This window comes from Lepidochelys kempii, chromosome 12 (genome assembly GCF_965140285.1).
Source record: "Lepidochelys kempii isolate rLepKem1 chromosome 12, rLepKem1.hap1, whole genome shotgun sequence".
Classification (NCBI taxonomy): domain Eukaryota; kingdom Metazoa; phylum Chordata; order Testudines; family Cheloniidae; genus Lepidochelys; species Lepidochelys kempii.
In genome coordinates, this window is record NC_136391.1 from 14,328,876 (window position 1) to 14,343,549 (window position 14,674).

At 42.7% G+C, this 14,674-nt stretch overlaps 1 protein-coding gene across 15 annotated transcripts in view; it reads right to left on the reverse strand.

Moving 5' to 3' along the window:
• The window catches only part of CHD9 (chromodomain helicase DNA binding protein 9), a 188,792-nt gene that overhangs the window by 6,376 nt on the left and 167,742 nt on the right, over positions 1–14,674 (reverse strand). For 14 of the 15 annotated variants that reach the window (XM_073307627.2, XM_073307626.2, XM_073307620.2 and 11 more), the window contains 2 exons: positions 8,632–8,760; positions 2,726–2,830 (listed from right to left, as the gene is read on the reverse strand). In XM_073307627.2, coding sequence (XP_073163728.1) covers positions 2,726–2,830; positions 8,632–8,760 — 234 coding nt within the window. Of the gene's footprint in view, positions 1–2,725; positions 2,831–6,669; positions 6,812–8,631; positions 8,761–14,674 lie in introns of those variants that run through there. The other variant, XR_012154463.2, reaches the window with a different exon arrangement.

Sequence of the window (14,674 nt, forward strand, 5' to 3'; positions counted from 1 at the left end):
TCACAGGGTTTATTGTAGGATTTGGCCTAAGCAATCTGAATTTAAGATTTAAAATCTAGTGTGGATTTAGGATCTTTCAACAGATTTTAGTGTAATTTCCAGACTCCAATAATTTATTTGATTTTTTTAAATGCCTAGTTACTGTGATTACACAGGTAACAGAGCTATCTAATATAACAGGAAAAATAATTGTGCATTTTAATGTGGAGCCATAATCTGTGAACATTTTAATGTTTATTAGTATCTATTTCATCCTATCAAATTTCATCCTTTCTTCACATTTCACACAAGCTACTAAAGACTGAAAGTCCAAATAAATTGAAATCGAAGACACTTAAAATCTTCTCTTGGGACCTAGAATGGTGTTCTGCCATCTATGTAAGTCCTATCTAATGGCAAAGATAGGACTCTAATTGTGCTCTGGTGTTCTTTTTGAAGTGCAGTTTTGCCTTGAAAACTGACTATAAAAATGGCACCACAGGATTCAATGATTGTAAAATATGAAGTTTGCTCAGTATACAAGATCCCCTAATTTTAAAAAAATTGTCAGCCCTCATTCAACCAAGGATTTGAAAATCAAGCTCTATTCTTTCTGCTTTCAGGATCACCATTACAAAAATCTACAGGGCAAATTCTATTCTCTCTTATATTGTGGTAATCATTGTCACCAGTTCTGCTCCCGGTTACTGCTGTGATACTTCATTACCCTAAATGGAGGTGCCTGGGTATAAAAGAGGGTAGAACCTAGTCCTGCAATTGGAACTTTACAATTCTGTTGGCATATTAACCAGAATAGAATCTAGCTCATTGTTAGCTGTACTGGCGCTGTTATAACAATAAGAAAAAAAAATAGTAAAAATTACGTTGTCAATAAAGCAAGTGCTCAGAACTTTCAATAAATGTAAGGATGAGGTAAGTAAGAAAATACCATTTTTAAATACCGTAGTACTTATGATTAACTGCAAAAACCTAAAATGTTGTTAAATAAATAAAAACCTGCAATCCTCCGCCTGAGGCTGACTGTGTACAGCAAATGTAGCACAATCCCTACCAGTTCTGGCAGGTGGGTATACAGACTTCACAGGATTACCACCAGAAATTATCTTCATCTCTATGGGAGACATGAGGAGTGGAAGGGTAAATAAAGTTCCCCAGAGCAGGATTTTGCTATCCAACATTTTGAGGCCTGGACCTCTAGTCACTTCTATTTGCATGGAAATAAAGGATGGTGGGTTTACAGCTATGTGTCCATAGGTGGGTGGTAGTGGTGTTGTGTGTTTAAAAAAAAAAAAAAAAAAAGCACGTCCCAATAAAACAAAGGACAGATGAATCAGATATACAGTTTTCACAATGAAAATATATGCATGCTATTTTGCTGAGCCTGCAGACAAAAAACAGCATCCATAATTAAGTGAAATTTTCCCTTTCAACTTACTGGGGTACAAATCTCAAATAAAATGATCAGTGTTATTTTGATCACTGCACTTATAACAGACTGTCACTTTTTACAGATAACAGAATTTGTTTTTTGGGTTTGTTTTTTCATTGCAGAAATAAAAACATCCTTGTAGATTCCTTCTTCCGTACCACATGTCCCATGAGATTTGGATATTTCCTACTAATTCTACAGAGAGGGGAAAATTTGTAAGTGGCCTCAGAAATTGTGGTCACAAATTTTTGTGTACACCTATGTGTGCACAAAGTCTACATTTGGTAAATTAGGTTGGCACATGCACAATTATTTGATCTGCAAATGTGAATGCAAACTGTGTGTCCACGAATAGCTGCAAATGCAGTTTTTCAAATTGTATATTAAAATTTGATTTACAATGTAGAAGGGGCTGCAATACATATATATTCTTAGAGCTACATTCATAAGTCCTAACCTGGGAAAAACTACACATTAGATGCATCTTGCTGTTGGCATTAAGCTGCTCCAGTGCCAGTGGGAGCATGTTCCTTCTGTTACACATTTCTAGTAGCACATACAGAGTGGAGAGCCAAACAGAAGAAACTGCGTGGGTGAGGCCAGGGCAGCACAAACCATTCTCCTGGAAATTAGAGGGCACAAGACACTAGAGTAAAATTTTCTGAAGTGCCAACTGATTCAGGAGCCTACGTCACATATGAACATGAGACTATAAGCAATTCAGAAAATTTTGCTGTAAGTCTAGTTTATGATCTCTACTTTAAAACCCTGCTCACTGTAGAGCTGTAAATATTAAGCATATTTTTTTAGTTTACAAGGACAGGTGTAGGACACCCCACACAATTGAACTTTTGCTACATATAAATCTCGCTTCCACTGGAATCTGCCTAACAGTACAGTTCTGAACTAGAAAATAAAATGCAGAAGATAATAGCTATTTTAATAAATAGTTGTCTCTTAATTTAGATACGCAGTATAATTAAATCAATCTTCAAAAATTCTACTTGCTCATTTTCCCAGGGCAAGTAATTTTATTTTGATGGCGAATTAAAATTTTAATTTTGTAATTACCTTCATCATTGTGGCAAAGGAGAGAGAAGTAGATACCATGGGTAGGCAGGCAGATTTTCCTAAGAGCATCCAAAGGTATATTAAACAATAGTTGACTGACTTTAGTACCTGAATCTAATGCTAGTATCTGTCTGTCTCTTTCTTTAAATAATAATAATAATAAAAAAAAAAAAGAGCAGACTTCACATCATAGATCATGATATTGTTCATCCTGTAAATACTCACAGACTGTTTCACAACATCTCCCCATTCAGGAGCTACTCCATACTCAGGATTTTCTTTCAAGAATCTGCACAAGTCCTTCAGCGGTGGAGCAAAAGCACCTCCCACCTAAAAAATAAAAGATAAATTTTGAGAAGAAACATTTCTCAGTTTACTTTGGATTTTCCTGATTTGATACTCTGGTTTCATTTATGTCTTTTTCAAAAAAATTAAATGTAACCTGACCGCATTAGAAAGCAAAACAGCACTCCAGGTTTATCATTAGTTTCTGTCAGAATGGAATAGAATAGGTACTCTTTAATTTGTTCCAGATGTCGGCAGCCACTAAACTCGCACAGAGCAACTTCAATATCTGACAATCTTACTAATGTAAGATTTAGTATAAATGCCAGGGCTCATTTCAGAAGCGTACTGAAATGGGATAGTGTCACACTAATAATGAATATGTGAAAATAGGTGTCAAAGTTTTAGAAGGAGAATTCATACTCCTTTTGTTTATTAAAAATGTCTTACCTTTTGGTGGGTGAATCAGTTCTACCCTATGACCCCTGAATCTGCTTTTCAAGAGGCACCCTTCTTGTCTAATAAGAGCTGCTCTTTCTGGCAGGGTAAACTATTTATTTTCTTATACTTTCCCCCCCACACAAAAATCAAACTTTTAATTTTGAGTTAAGGTTGCTAAACAGCATATCCCATCAATGTAACCCATAAAAAGCAAGGAAATAAGCAGTTAAGTCATCAAAAACTCCTGTAATCAACTCCCCTTTTTACATCTCATCATGATATGGAAGGGGAGAAGTACGGTTTGATCTAGGACAGAGCTGAATGAAAGAAGGAGAGGGAAGAGGAGCGCTTCCTCTTTGTTTTTCTCCACTCAAGCTCCTTTCAGCTGAAGCCTCATTTTTAATTCACACTCCCCATGTCCTCCACATCTCTGTTAACTGCTAGACCTTCTCTAACCAGCTCTTCATCCCTCCTTGGCAGTGACGGATTAGCCACTGGGCCAAAGGGGCCTGTGCGTAGTGCTGGGCGGGCGGGGGGCTGGGCAAGCCCCCGTGCTCTGACCCCATTTCTCTAGCAGGGGTGCCGGGGGGCCCACGTGCACTTGTTCTGGTCCAGGGCCCCACAAAACAGAAATCCGCCTCTGCTCCTTGGCTCCCCACGGGGCTGCTGCATGGAGAACTGAGAGAACCAAAAAGGAAAGAGCAGAAATGAGCCAGGAGATCAGGGATGTTGGGGCAAGGTAGTGATTGGGAACATAGAAGGTAATGGGGCAGGCAGTTTACAGTGATGAATCTCATTGCAGCAAAGGAGTATCACTGTGCAGGCAGCTTGTGGTGGGGAGAGCTCAAATGTCTCTGCACTGGGACAACCTCCTTTGATAGGGTTCCCCAGTGCTGTTGGCTCAGCTCCCTGGGGTACACTCTGTTCTCCCATGGTGGTATGTGTGTCAAGGCACTGACACTGGCTCCTCCTGGGGCTGCTACCTCAGTGCATTGGGGAGCTTAGGGGAGTCCTTCCAATGCTGGTACTGTCCTTGGTACAGAGACACTGGGATTCCCTCATTTTAGACCCCCCGGCCCCCCACCAAACACACATATCTAGGCCTTCCTGAATCCTGCACTCCATCCAGGCAGCTTTATGAATGAGTTGGAGGTACTAGAGGGCCTAAAAATTGGGCATCGGGGAGCGAGTGGCTAGCAAGGGCAAGGAGGTTTGGGGATTTTAGGTGGAGAAGCATGTTTTGACTAGGGGTCCTCAGGCCACAGAAGAGGCTTCGGAGACCAGTGCTTTTGAGGTAATGGTGTTTGAAAGTCTTCCTGGTGCTGCTCCCCCCTCATTCTCCTACACAAAGGCACAGAGCCCCTAGGAGCCCTTGACTGATACATCAATATTTATGTGCCTAAAAATTGGGCATTGGGGAGCGAGTGGCTAGCAAGGGCAAGGTGGTTTGGGGATTTTAGGTGGAGAAGCATGTTTTGACTAGGGGTCCTCAGGCCACAGAAGAGGCTTCGGAGACCAGTGCTTTTGAGGTAATGGTGCTTTATTTCCCTGCACATTACCCTTCCTCAAAGCCCAGCTGAATTCCTTCATGCCCTTCGCAAACCCTGATCCATCTGCCTGCAATTCCACATCCCTACCCCAAGCCACATCTTTCCCCCAAAACAGTTCCCTTTACCCTGCTATGAAACCTGCCAACCTGACTCAATGGACATGTTGGTGAATCAGAATGCAGGTTGGCAGAATGAACACAGAAACAGCTGACAAATCTGAGCAATTCTACTGGTCAGTCCGAGTGCAAGAAAACCTATTCAATTAATTTTAAAAACCTTGAAAGTAGATGATGTCTGAAATATAATAGAAGGTATGTGACACGTTTAGAATTTCTGGTGTTTGTGGCTGTTTAGCTACAGTCATCCAAAGACGTGTATGTAAAGCAAGGCAAAACTTCAAGGGGGCATTTTTCAAGTGTTTTCTTTGGAAAAGTTAGCAAACTTTTTATTAAGAAAGATTACATAGATCATTAAATTGTCCTCTGAAAAGTTGTAGTGAACTTGCTGAAAGTGTAATTCTCAACACAATCATAACTAAGGAATCACTACTTATCCAATATACCCCTCCCCCCTTCTGTTTGTTCTCTCTCTGTTTTATCTCCCATTAAGACTCGTTTGTCTCCATCACCCATCAGAGGCTACTCACATTTGTCTTTGGAAGTGACAGACTGGACATGACTGAGAAGTCCACACTCGCCAAAAGATGCTATACCATCAGCGTACTTATTTGCTATTCTAAATATTGGTGTGAACTGTAGTATCTTGGATACCACTCCATGCCAAAACAGTAACATTATAATAGCAAGCCCTGTATTTGTGATAGATATTTAACACCAGTAACACTAGCGTTGAGATCTATTCTTGATCAGACAACACAAAATGCTGTCTTTGGAGAATAAAAATCATGAGATGTCTAACAGACCGAATATACAACCATACAACCTGAAATGAATCATGCATGGAGAGGATTTACACACTCACAAAAAAATCAAATGTTGAAGGAACAGGACTGGAAGCTTTATCATTTTGGCTGTGATCTTTGAGAGCTCCTATTAAGGAGGATTGTGATGGGTCATTACTTTGACAGAAGACCTCCAAGGTTCTGAAGAAGTGGTTGGTGGTCATTTTTCCCTCCAAAGTCAGTTTAGAACAAATATAACTGCGGGTCTTGTGATGCTGAGGATTACAATTTTCAGGTGACATTTAACACTAAGGCCTTGACCTCTCATACCACAGCAATTTTTGCAAGAGCAGGGTTGTTAATCCTGGTGTTCTGGCCCAATTCAACTTGGGTAATTATGTTCTGCCTACCTACAATTCTCCCTGTTATTTCAACTGGATAGGGCATTCTTCACTTTCTGTCCTAAACTGTCGAGCAATATTCCTGGGGACTTTTAAACGGTTAAAACACTTCTATGATGGGTGAAGTGATTTTGTAAATAACTTTGAGATCCTTCTGCACGAAAGGTGTTCTATAAATGCAAGCCATCATTATATGTCAAGCATCACAGACTTCTCAGTAAAAGTTACTACACTTCTGTAATAATGGATATTTTCAAGATTTACAGAACCAACACCAAACTACATCAAGATTCAGCCTGTTAGTGAAGTGTACTTTCAGTGTTCTACAGTAAAAAGCCACATCATCTGCAGGCTTTGGCCTTTAAACTTTTGCCTTCAACCACACAATAATACATCAGTAATCTACTAATTCACACATTGGTGAGGCTTATTGCAAACTCCACTTAAGCAACAACTAAACACATGCTAAAGTAGTTTATGAAACTCTCCTTCCATTATGTAAGAACTGTTCCTAGTAGACGGATAATAGGAAATACTAGAAAAAAGGTTTTCTATGCAATTTTAAATATATTTAAATTAATTTTCAGTAACTTGTTTTCTTTATTGTTAAGTTTCCACCGACTCCTTGGATCCCTTTTCTCTCTTCTTATTCCCGCAGTTTCCTAAAGCCCCTTCCGAAGCACACATTGCATCCCTCTTGTTGAGTTCCAGGTTATTTTCAACAGTAACTAAACTGAGAATATTGAATAAATTATTATTTAATTTTTGAAACAGAAACTGAAAATTGAAAGTGTCTAGAGGTTCAAAGGTACTGGGGCTCATGAGACGAGATCATTTTAAAACCATCTCACCTCTTGGGTCTTTAAGTACATGACCCTCTAGTGTTAGCAGCCCATCATTAGCTAAGGGGACATTTCTTCTCCTCTATCATCCTATAAGGGTACAAGAGGATGAGAGGAGAAAGCTATAGATTTTGTGGAGTGGGATATGCTGTGCTGGTACAAGTTGAGCCACCAGAAGCTGTTGCAAGAACCATGATGAAAGAGAAGAAAGGAAATTTTCACCTGCTAAGTAGAGGTCTGCTTGTGCCTAATTTTTAGGCCCGACCCAGACTCAAGCCCACTTGAGCAAGTCAAGTCATTTTCCAACCCAACCCAGACCCTTTCCCACAAACCTTAGTCAGCATCATCACAGCCACCTCTTGCCCAGGGAGCTGACTCTCCTCCTCCTCCAGCCCAAGGGGTTGCCGTGGCAGCAGCTACATGCCCCGCTGATGCCATCCACTGCCCCTTGCTGTGCTGCCCACGCTGTGGAGGGGGAGGCGCTGTGCTCCTTTCCACACTCACTCTGCAGCATAACAGTGCAGCAAGGGGAGGATGGCCAGTGGCATGGGCATGCAGCCGCCGCCATGCCAACCCCACAAGCGGGAGGACGACAACTGACCTGAACCAATACCAGGAGGGTCCTTTTGTTTTCCCATCTGACCCAGACCCAACATTTGTAGTTGTGCCCCACAGGATGCAGGTCAGGTCTACTCTTGCACTTGCAAACCTGGTGAATTCTTTTTTGCACTCACACTACGAATCATGCAGAAATTACTGGCAGCTCAGCCCGCTCAACTCTGTAGATTTACCCAACACACACACAGTAGCTCTAAAACGGTCTTTACCCTGCCAGGAGGCTGCAGAAGAAATGTCCTTTAATGAGCTGTTAACATTAGAGGGATATGTGTTTGCAGACAGAAGAGTGAGGTGCCAGGAAATCTAGTCATTAGTATGTCTGTTTAAATAAAACTTTTAACCCAAGTAAGAGGCAACAGCACTTCGGAAATTTTTAATAAAATTATTTGCTGGAAATATTTATACTAAGTTAACTCTGGCAGGGATGGTCTAGAAATATCCAGAGAGGGGGTGACAACTGCATTTTAGCTTAAAAAAAAGTTTTCCATCTTCTGTGAAAGAAAAATTACAGTGTTAAAATATCAATTTAAGAATATCCCCCTAATAAGCTTAAACAAATCCAGAGCAGCTCCCACTTATCAATCTGTTTTTCCACACGGTGACTCCAACCTTATAGCTGCATTTTCACAGTACTTGATCATTCAGAATTTACTCGTTATTATGAAGCCTCAGTTTAATACTGTACTATTCTTAGTAGATGAAATTCACCCCACAGCTGGGGGCTCCTGCATGGCCCTATAAACTTCTTCAAATTTTTTAACATGGGTTTGGAGTAGTGCATAGGACACTGTGCAGGCCCTCTGCATTGGCTGAACTCCACTGAACAGAAACATACAATGCTGTATATTCACTTAGTGTGTGTAATTTTGCACAGAATCTCCAGAATAATTGTGCAGCAACTTATTAAAGTTTCTCCGTTTACTAAATCCTGATTTAAACACTATACTTACGCTTCATGTCCCATTTACAAAACAACTTAATAAAACAAACTTTAGACTGTGCATAAGGACTTCCTAGCAGAAGATGTGAAAACTTCATTTCACATAAATTTTGTGTTTGGGGAAAGGGTGAGTGGACACAGTAATATGATTACCTTTCTAGCATTTCTTCTATTGATCAGCTGAACACGTTCTTCACCAGTGAGACTATTAACATCCAGTTTATTAGGGTTTCGACAACGGTGCCTTTTTTGTTTGGGCCTCCCATCATGAAGCTGCATTCTCTGTTTTAGAGGGATTTAAAAAATGAATTATAAATCTTAGTCTTCTAGGAAAACTACTTACAAAAGTGCTGAGAAAGTTGACTTGTTTATTTATTCTTATAAGCCACCCTCTCATTTTAAGGTAAATGCTTTCATATTTCCAACATCACAAGCAGTCTTACCTTGTACAGTAACTTCTCACTTAACGTTGTAGTTATGTTCCTGAAAAATGCTACGTTAAGCAAAACGATGGTAAGCGAATCCAATTTCCCCATAAGAATTAATGTAAATGGGGGGGGGCTAGGTCCCATGGAATTTTTTTCGTCAGATAAAAGACTATATGCATATATACACACACACACAGTATAAGTTTTAAACAAACAATTTAATACTGTACACAGCAATGATGATTGTGAAGCTTGGTTGAAGTGATGAAGTTAGAGGGTGGAAGAGAGTGGGATATTTCCCAGGGAATGCCTTACTGCTAAATGATGAACTAGCACTTGGCTGTGCCCTCAAGGGTTAACACATTGTTAATGTAGCCTCACACTCTACAAGGCAGCACGAATGGAGGGAGGGGAGACAGCATGGCAGAGAGAGTGACACACCGTGTGTGTGTGTTTGTGTGAGAGAGTGTGAGAGAGAGGTGCATGCTCCTTTAAGTACAATGACACCACTCTAAGTACATTGCCTTTTTAATGACAAGTTTCAGAGTAGCAGCTGTGTTAGACTGTATCCGCAAAAAGAACAGGAGTACTTGTGGCACCTTAGAAACTAACAAATTTATCTGAGCATAAGCTTTTGTTAGTCTCTAAGGTGCCACAAGTACTCCTGTTCTTATTGCCTTTTTAAGTAGATCAGCAAGTTGAGACAGCAGCTGCGGCCAGCAAGCTGACAGGGCTCAGGACAGAGGCATGTCCCCCCCGCTGCTCTGTGGAAATAGGTTAAAGTAGCGGGGAGCAGGAGCGGGGGAAGAAGACACCCTGACATTAGCCACCCACACAGCTACCTCCCGCACAGCAAGCAGGAGGTCCTGGGAGCAGCTGCAAGGCAAGGGCAGGAGCAGCACATGGCAGTGGGGGGGGAGGGACAGCTGACAGCTGTGGGCAACTGATAGCCTGCTGGACAGCTGCTGCAGAGGGAACTTAGGAGAGCGGGGAGCTGATGGGGGGCTGACGGCCCATCCTGGTTCCAAGCCCCCATCAGCTAGCTCCAACAGGCTGCTCTTTCTCCAAGCAGTGGACAAAGCAGGCAGCTGCCAAACGATGTTATAAGGGAGCATTAAGCAACTTTAAACGAGCATGTTTTCTAATTGATCAGCAACGTAACAACAAAATAATGTTAACCGGGAAGACTTTAATTGAGGAGTTACTGTACAGCTGTTGTCTTCTGATTTTAAAAACTGAGACAGAGTCTCAAAGCAGCGCATGGCCAAATCCCCTGCACTACTCTGAAAATCTCAGTATAAAATTCTGGACATTCATATTATGTTCTTTTAAAATTTATCAATACACTTAGAATTTTTTTTCCAATTATACATTTACATATCAGCTGGTCAACATATGGTAGAGTAATGGCATTCACTGGGATGTAATGAGTATGAAACACTAAGTTGTCACTCCCAGTTGCCAGTTTGCTGGGGGAGGAGAGTGGTGGAAAGGACAACAGAAAAAGGAAAACTGAGGTAACAAATGAAATAGGACGCTCTTTGAGATGTGTGATCTGTGTTCCACACATGGATACGCATGCACACAACATGTCTGAGTCCAGAATTTTTTGCAAGTAGCATCTTTTAACCCACACATGTGCAATGGCTCTCCTTGTGCTACAAACCGAGGGCATAAAGGACAGTCTGGGCCGATGCCTCTCCAGTTCCTACTCTTACCTAATATCCAAAAAATCCGGAGCAGAGGGAAGGGAGTGGAATACAGATAGGGACTGCACATCTTGAAGAACCTCCAGTTACAGATAAGTAACCTCCATTTCATCTTCAAGTGATAGTCCCTATGTGTATTCTATAGGTGAGAGATTAACAAGCAGCATTCAAACAGACGGTGGGTGTGAGGATGAAGAAGTGAGAGCTGACTAATACTGTTATCCTTACAGCTGTATCTGCCAGAGAAGATGGACCAAAGCATAATATATTGTGAAGATATGCAAGGAGCTCCCAGTAGCTGCCCTACATCTCTCTTCTAGATATCAGCCTCCTGGCAGGGTAGAGACAGATCTGGTCTACACTACAGGGTTAGGTCGAATTTAGCTGCGTTAGGTCGATTTAAAAATGATTGTGTCCACACAACCAACCCCGTTCTGTCGACCTAAAGGGCTCTTAAAATCGACTTCTGTACTCCTCCCCGATGAGGGGAGTAGTGTTAAAATCGACCTTGCTGAGTAGAATTTGGGGTAGCGCAGACACAAATCAACAGTACTGGCCTCCGGGAGCTATCCTAGAGTGCTCCATTGTGACAGCTCTGGACAGCGCTTTGAACTCCGATGCACTACCAGCTACACAGGGAAAGCCCTGGGAACTTTTAAATTTCATTTCCTGTTTGTTCGGTGTGCCAAACTCAGCAGCACAGGTGACCATGCAGTCCCCCCAGAATTGCAAACGAGCTCCAGCATGGACTGAAAGGGAGACACTGGATCTGATTGCTGTATGGGGAGAAGCATCTGTGCAGGCCAAACTCTGATCAAAAAGAAGAAATGCAAATATATTTGCCAAAATCTCACAGGACATGTTGGACAGAGGCTACAACAGGGATAGCTCCCGGAGACCAATACCGTCTGTTGGGGGAGCAAACGGAGACGAAGAAGCGTCTGTTGGAGCTGCAGGAAAACCAACAAGAGCACAGACCCCCGCTGCATCCACCGTATAACTGCATACCTTCCTTCTGAAGTTCCATATCCGCCTCACCCAGATGCCCAAGAATGGGGGGGTGAGGAGGGCGCGCTCCGGGCACCCAGCCACTCCACTCCAGAGGACGGCCCAAACAACAGAAGGCTGTCATTCAAACAGTTTGATTTTTAGTGTGGCTATAACAAACAATGTGGCCTTGTTCTTCCCTCCTCTCCCGCCCCACCTGGGCTACCTTGTCCGTTATCTCATTTTTTTTTAATTAATAAAGAAAGAATGCTTGGTTTCAAAACAGTAGTTACTTTATTTCGAAGGGGAGAGGGTTGTTGGCTTACAGGGAATTAAAATCAACAAAGGGGGTGGGTTTGCATCAAGCAGAAACACACACAACTGTCACACCGAAGCCTAGCCAGTCATGAAACTGGTTTTCAAAGCCTCTCTGATGCGCAGCGCGCCTTGCTATGCTCTTCTAATCGCCCTGGTGTCTGGCTGCTCAAAATCGGATGCCAGGCGATTTGCCTCAACTCCCACCCCGCCATAAACGTCTCCCCCTTACTCTCACAGAAATTATGGAGCACACAGCAAGCAGCAATAACAATGGGAATGTTGGTTGCGCTGAGGTCTGACCTAGTCAGCGAACAGCACCAGCGAGCTTTTAAATGTCCAAAGGCACATTCCACCACCATTCTGCACTTGCTCAGCCTATAGTTGAACTGCTCCTTACTACTGTCCAGGCTGCCTGTTTAAGGCTTCATGAGCCAGGGAGCAAGGGATAAGCTGGTTCCCCAAGGATAACTATTGGCATTTCAACATCCCCAACGGTAATTTTCTGGTCTGGGAAGTAAGTCCCTTCTTGCAGCTGCTCAAACAGCCCAGAGTTCCTAAATATGCGAGCGTCGTGCACCTGTTCCAGCCATCCCAAGTTGATGTTGGTGAAATGTCCCTTGTGATCCACCAGTGCTTGCAGCACCTTTGAGAAGTACCCCTTGCAGTTCACATACTGGTTGGCAAGGTGGTCCAGTACCAAGATGGGGATATGCAATCCGTCTATCGCTCCACTACAGTTAGGGAACCCCATTGCAGCAAAGCCTGCACATTTCCCAGAGTCACTACCCTTGATAACAGAACATCAATGATTGCATTGGCTACTTGGATCACAGCAGCCCCCACAGTAGACTTGCCCACTCCAAATTGATTCCTGACTGACTGGTAGCAGTCAGGCATTGCAAGCTTCCACAGGGCTATCGCCACTTGCTTCTCAATTGTCAGGGCAGCTCTCATCTTGGTATTCCTGCGCTTCAGGGTGGGGGAAAGCAACTCACAGAGTTCCAGGAAGTGGCCTTACGTATGCAGAAGTTTCACAGCCACTGTGAATCATCCCATACCTGCAATACTATGTGGTTCCACCAGTTTGTGCTTGTTTGCCTGGCCCAGAATCAGTGTTCCACTGTATCAACCAGTCCTCCTGCTGCCATAATGTCCCAATTGCCACAGCCCGTGCTTTCAGGAATGTCTGTGTCCATGTCCTCATCAAAATCCTCCTTATGCTGGCGTCTCTTAGCCCGTTCTGCATATACTCTAGGATAATGCACGAGGTGTTTACAATGCTCACAACAGCAGCAGTGACGGTGAGCTGAGCGGGCTCCATGCTTGCCATGGTATGGTGTCTGCACAGGTAACCCAAGAAAAAAGGCGCAAAACTATTGTCTGCCGTTTCTTTCACAGAGAGAGAGATGACTAATGCCATGTACCCGAAACCACCCACGACAATGTTTTCGCCCCATCAGGCATTGGGAGCTTAACCCAGAATTCCAATGGGCAGCGGAGACTGTGGGAACTGTGGGATAGCTATCCACAGTGCATCACTCTGTAAGTCGATGCTAGCCATGGTAGCGAGGACGCACTCCTCTGACTTAATGCACTTAGTGGGTACATACACAGTCGACTGTATAAAATTGATGTCTAAAAATTGATTTCTATAAAATCGACCTAATTTTGTAGTGTAGACATACCCACAGTTTCAGAGATGTAGCAGAGGTTCCTTGAGCTCTGATAGAATGAGCCCTCACTCCCTCTGGGAAGAGGAGGAAAATGTGAGCTAGCAGATAACACAAAGGATAATACAATCAGACATCCATTTCGAAAATCTCTAAACACATACAGCTTGACTCCATGATCTCTTTGCTATGGAAAGAAATAGTTTAGATGTCTTTCTAATGTCTTTTGTTCTTTTTAGGTAAAAGGCCTACTGGACAAAAGGCCCTTGTAAGTAAAAGGCCCTTTGGACATCCAGAGAATGCAGCCTCCTCATTTCATCCGAGGCACGTGGTTAAGAGAGGAAAATAGCAGTAAGTGGATGGTATGAGTCATATGAAACTCAGAAACTTCTTTAAGGATGAATTTGGGGTGGGATGTAATGAGACTTTTTCTTTATAGAAGTCAGTATATGGCTGGTTTGCCGTAAGTGCCCCCAGCTTGCTGAATCTTCTGGCTGATGTTATAGTGATTAGAAAGGCCAACTTCATAGACAGATGGACCACAGAGCATGTGACCAGAGGCTTGAGGGGATGCTGGTGAGAAATGACAGAACAAAACTGAAGTCCCACTGAGGTGCAAACTTCACCAACAGTGGAAAGGATCTAAGAAGCCCCTTCAAAAAACGAGTTGTGACAGGATGAGTGAAATCATGTGGTTATCTGCCAGAGGATGAAAAGCACTGATTGCTGCTAAATGCACCTAGAAGGAACTGAAAATGAGACCTGGAGACTCATAAGTAAGAAAATATTCTAGGATAGCAGGGATTCCAGCCAGTTCTGGTGTTGCTGAGCCCAAGTGGAAAAATGCTTCCATTAGGCTGAATAACATATCTTAGTAGAGTCTTTTCTGCTTTGTTAAGGATAGATTGAACCATTCTGGAACATGAGCACTTTACATGTGATGCTTATTCAAATACTAAGCTATGATCTGCAGTGGTTCTGGAATGGGGGTGCCTGAAAATGCCTTTGTGTTGTGTTAGAAGGTCTGGAAATAGGCAGATGTTTATGGTGGCTGAGCTGAGGCCTTCAGTAGATCTGTAAACCA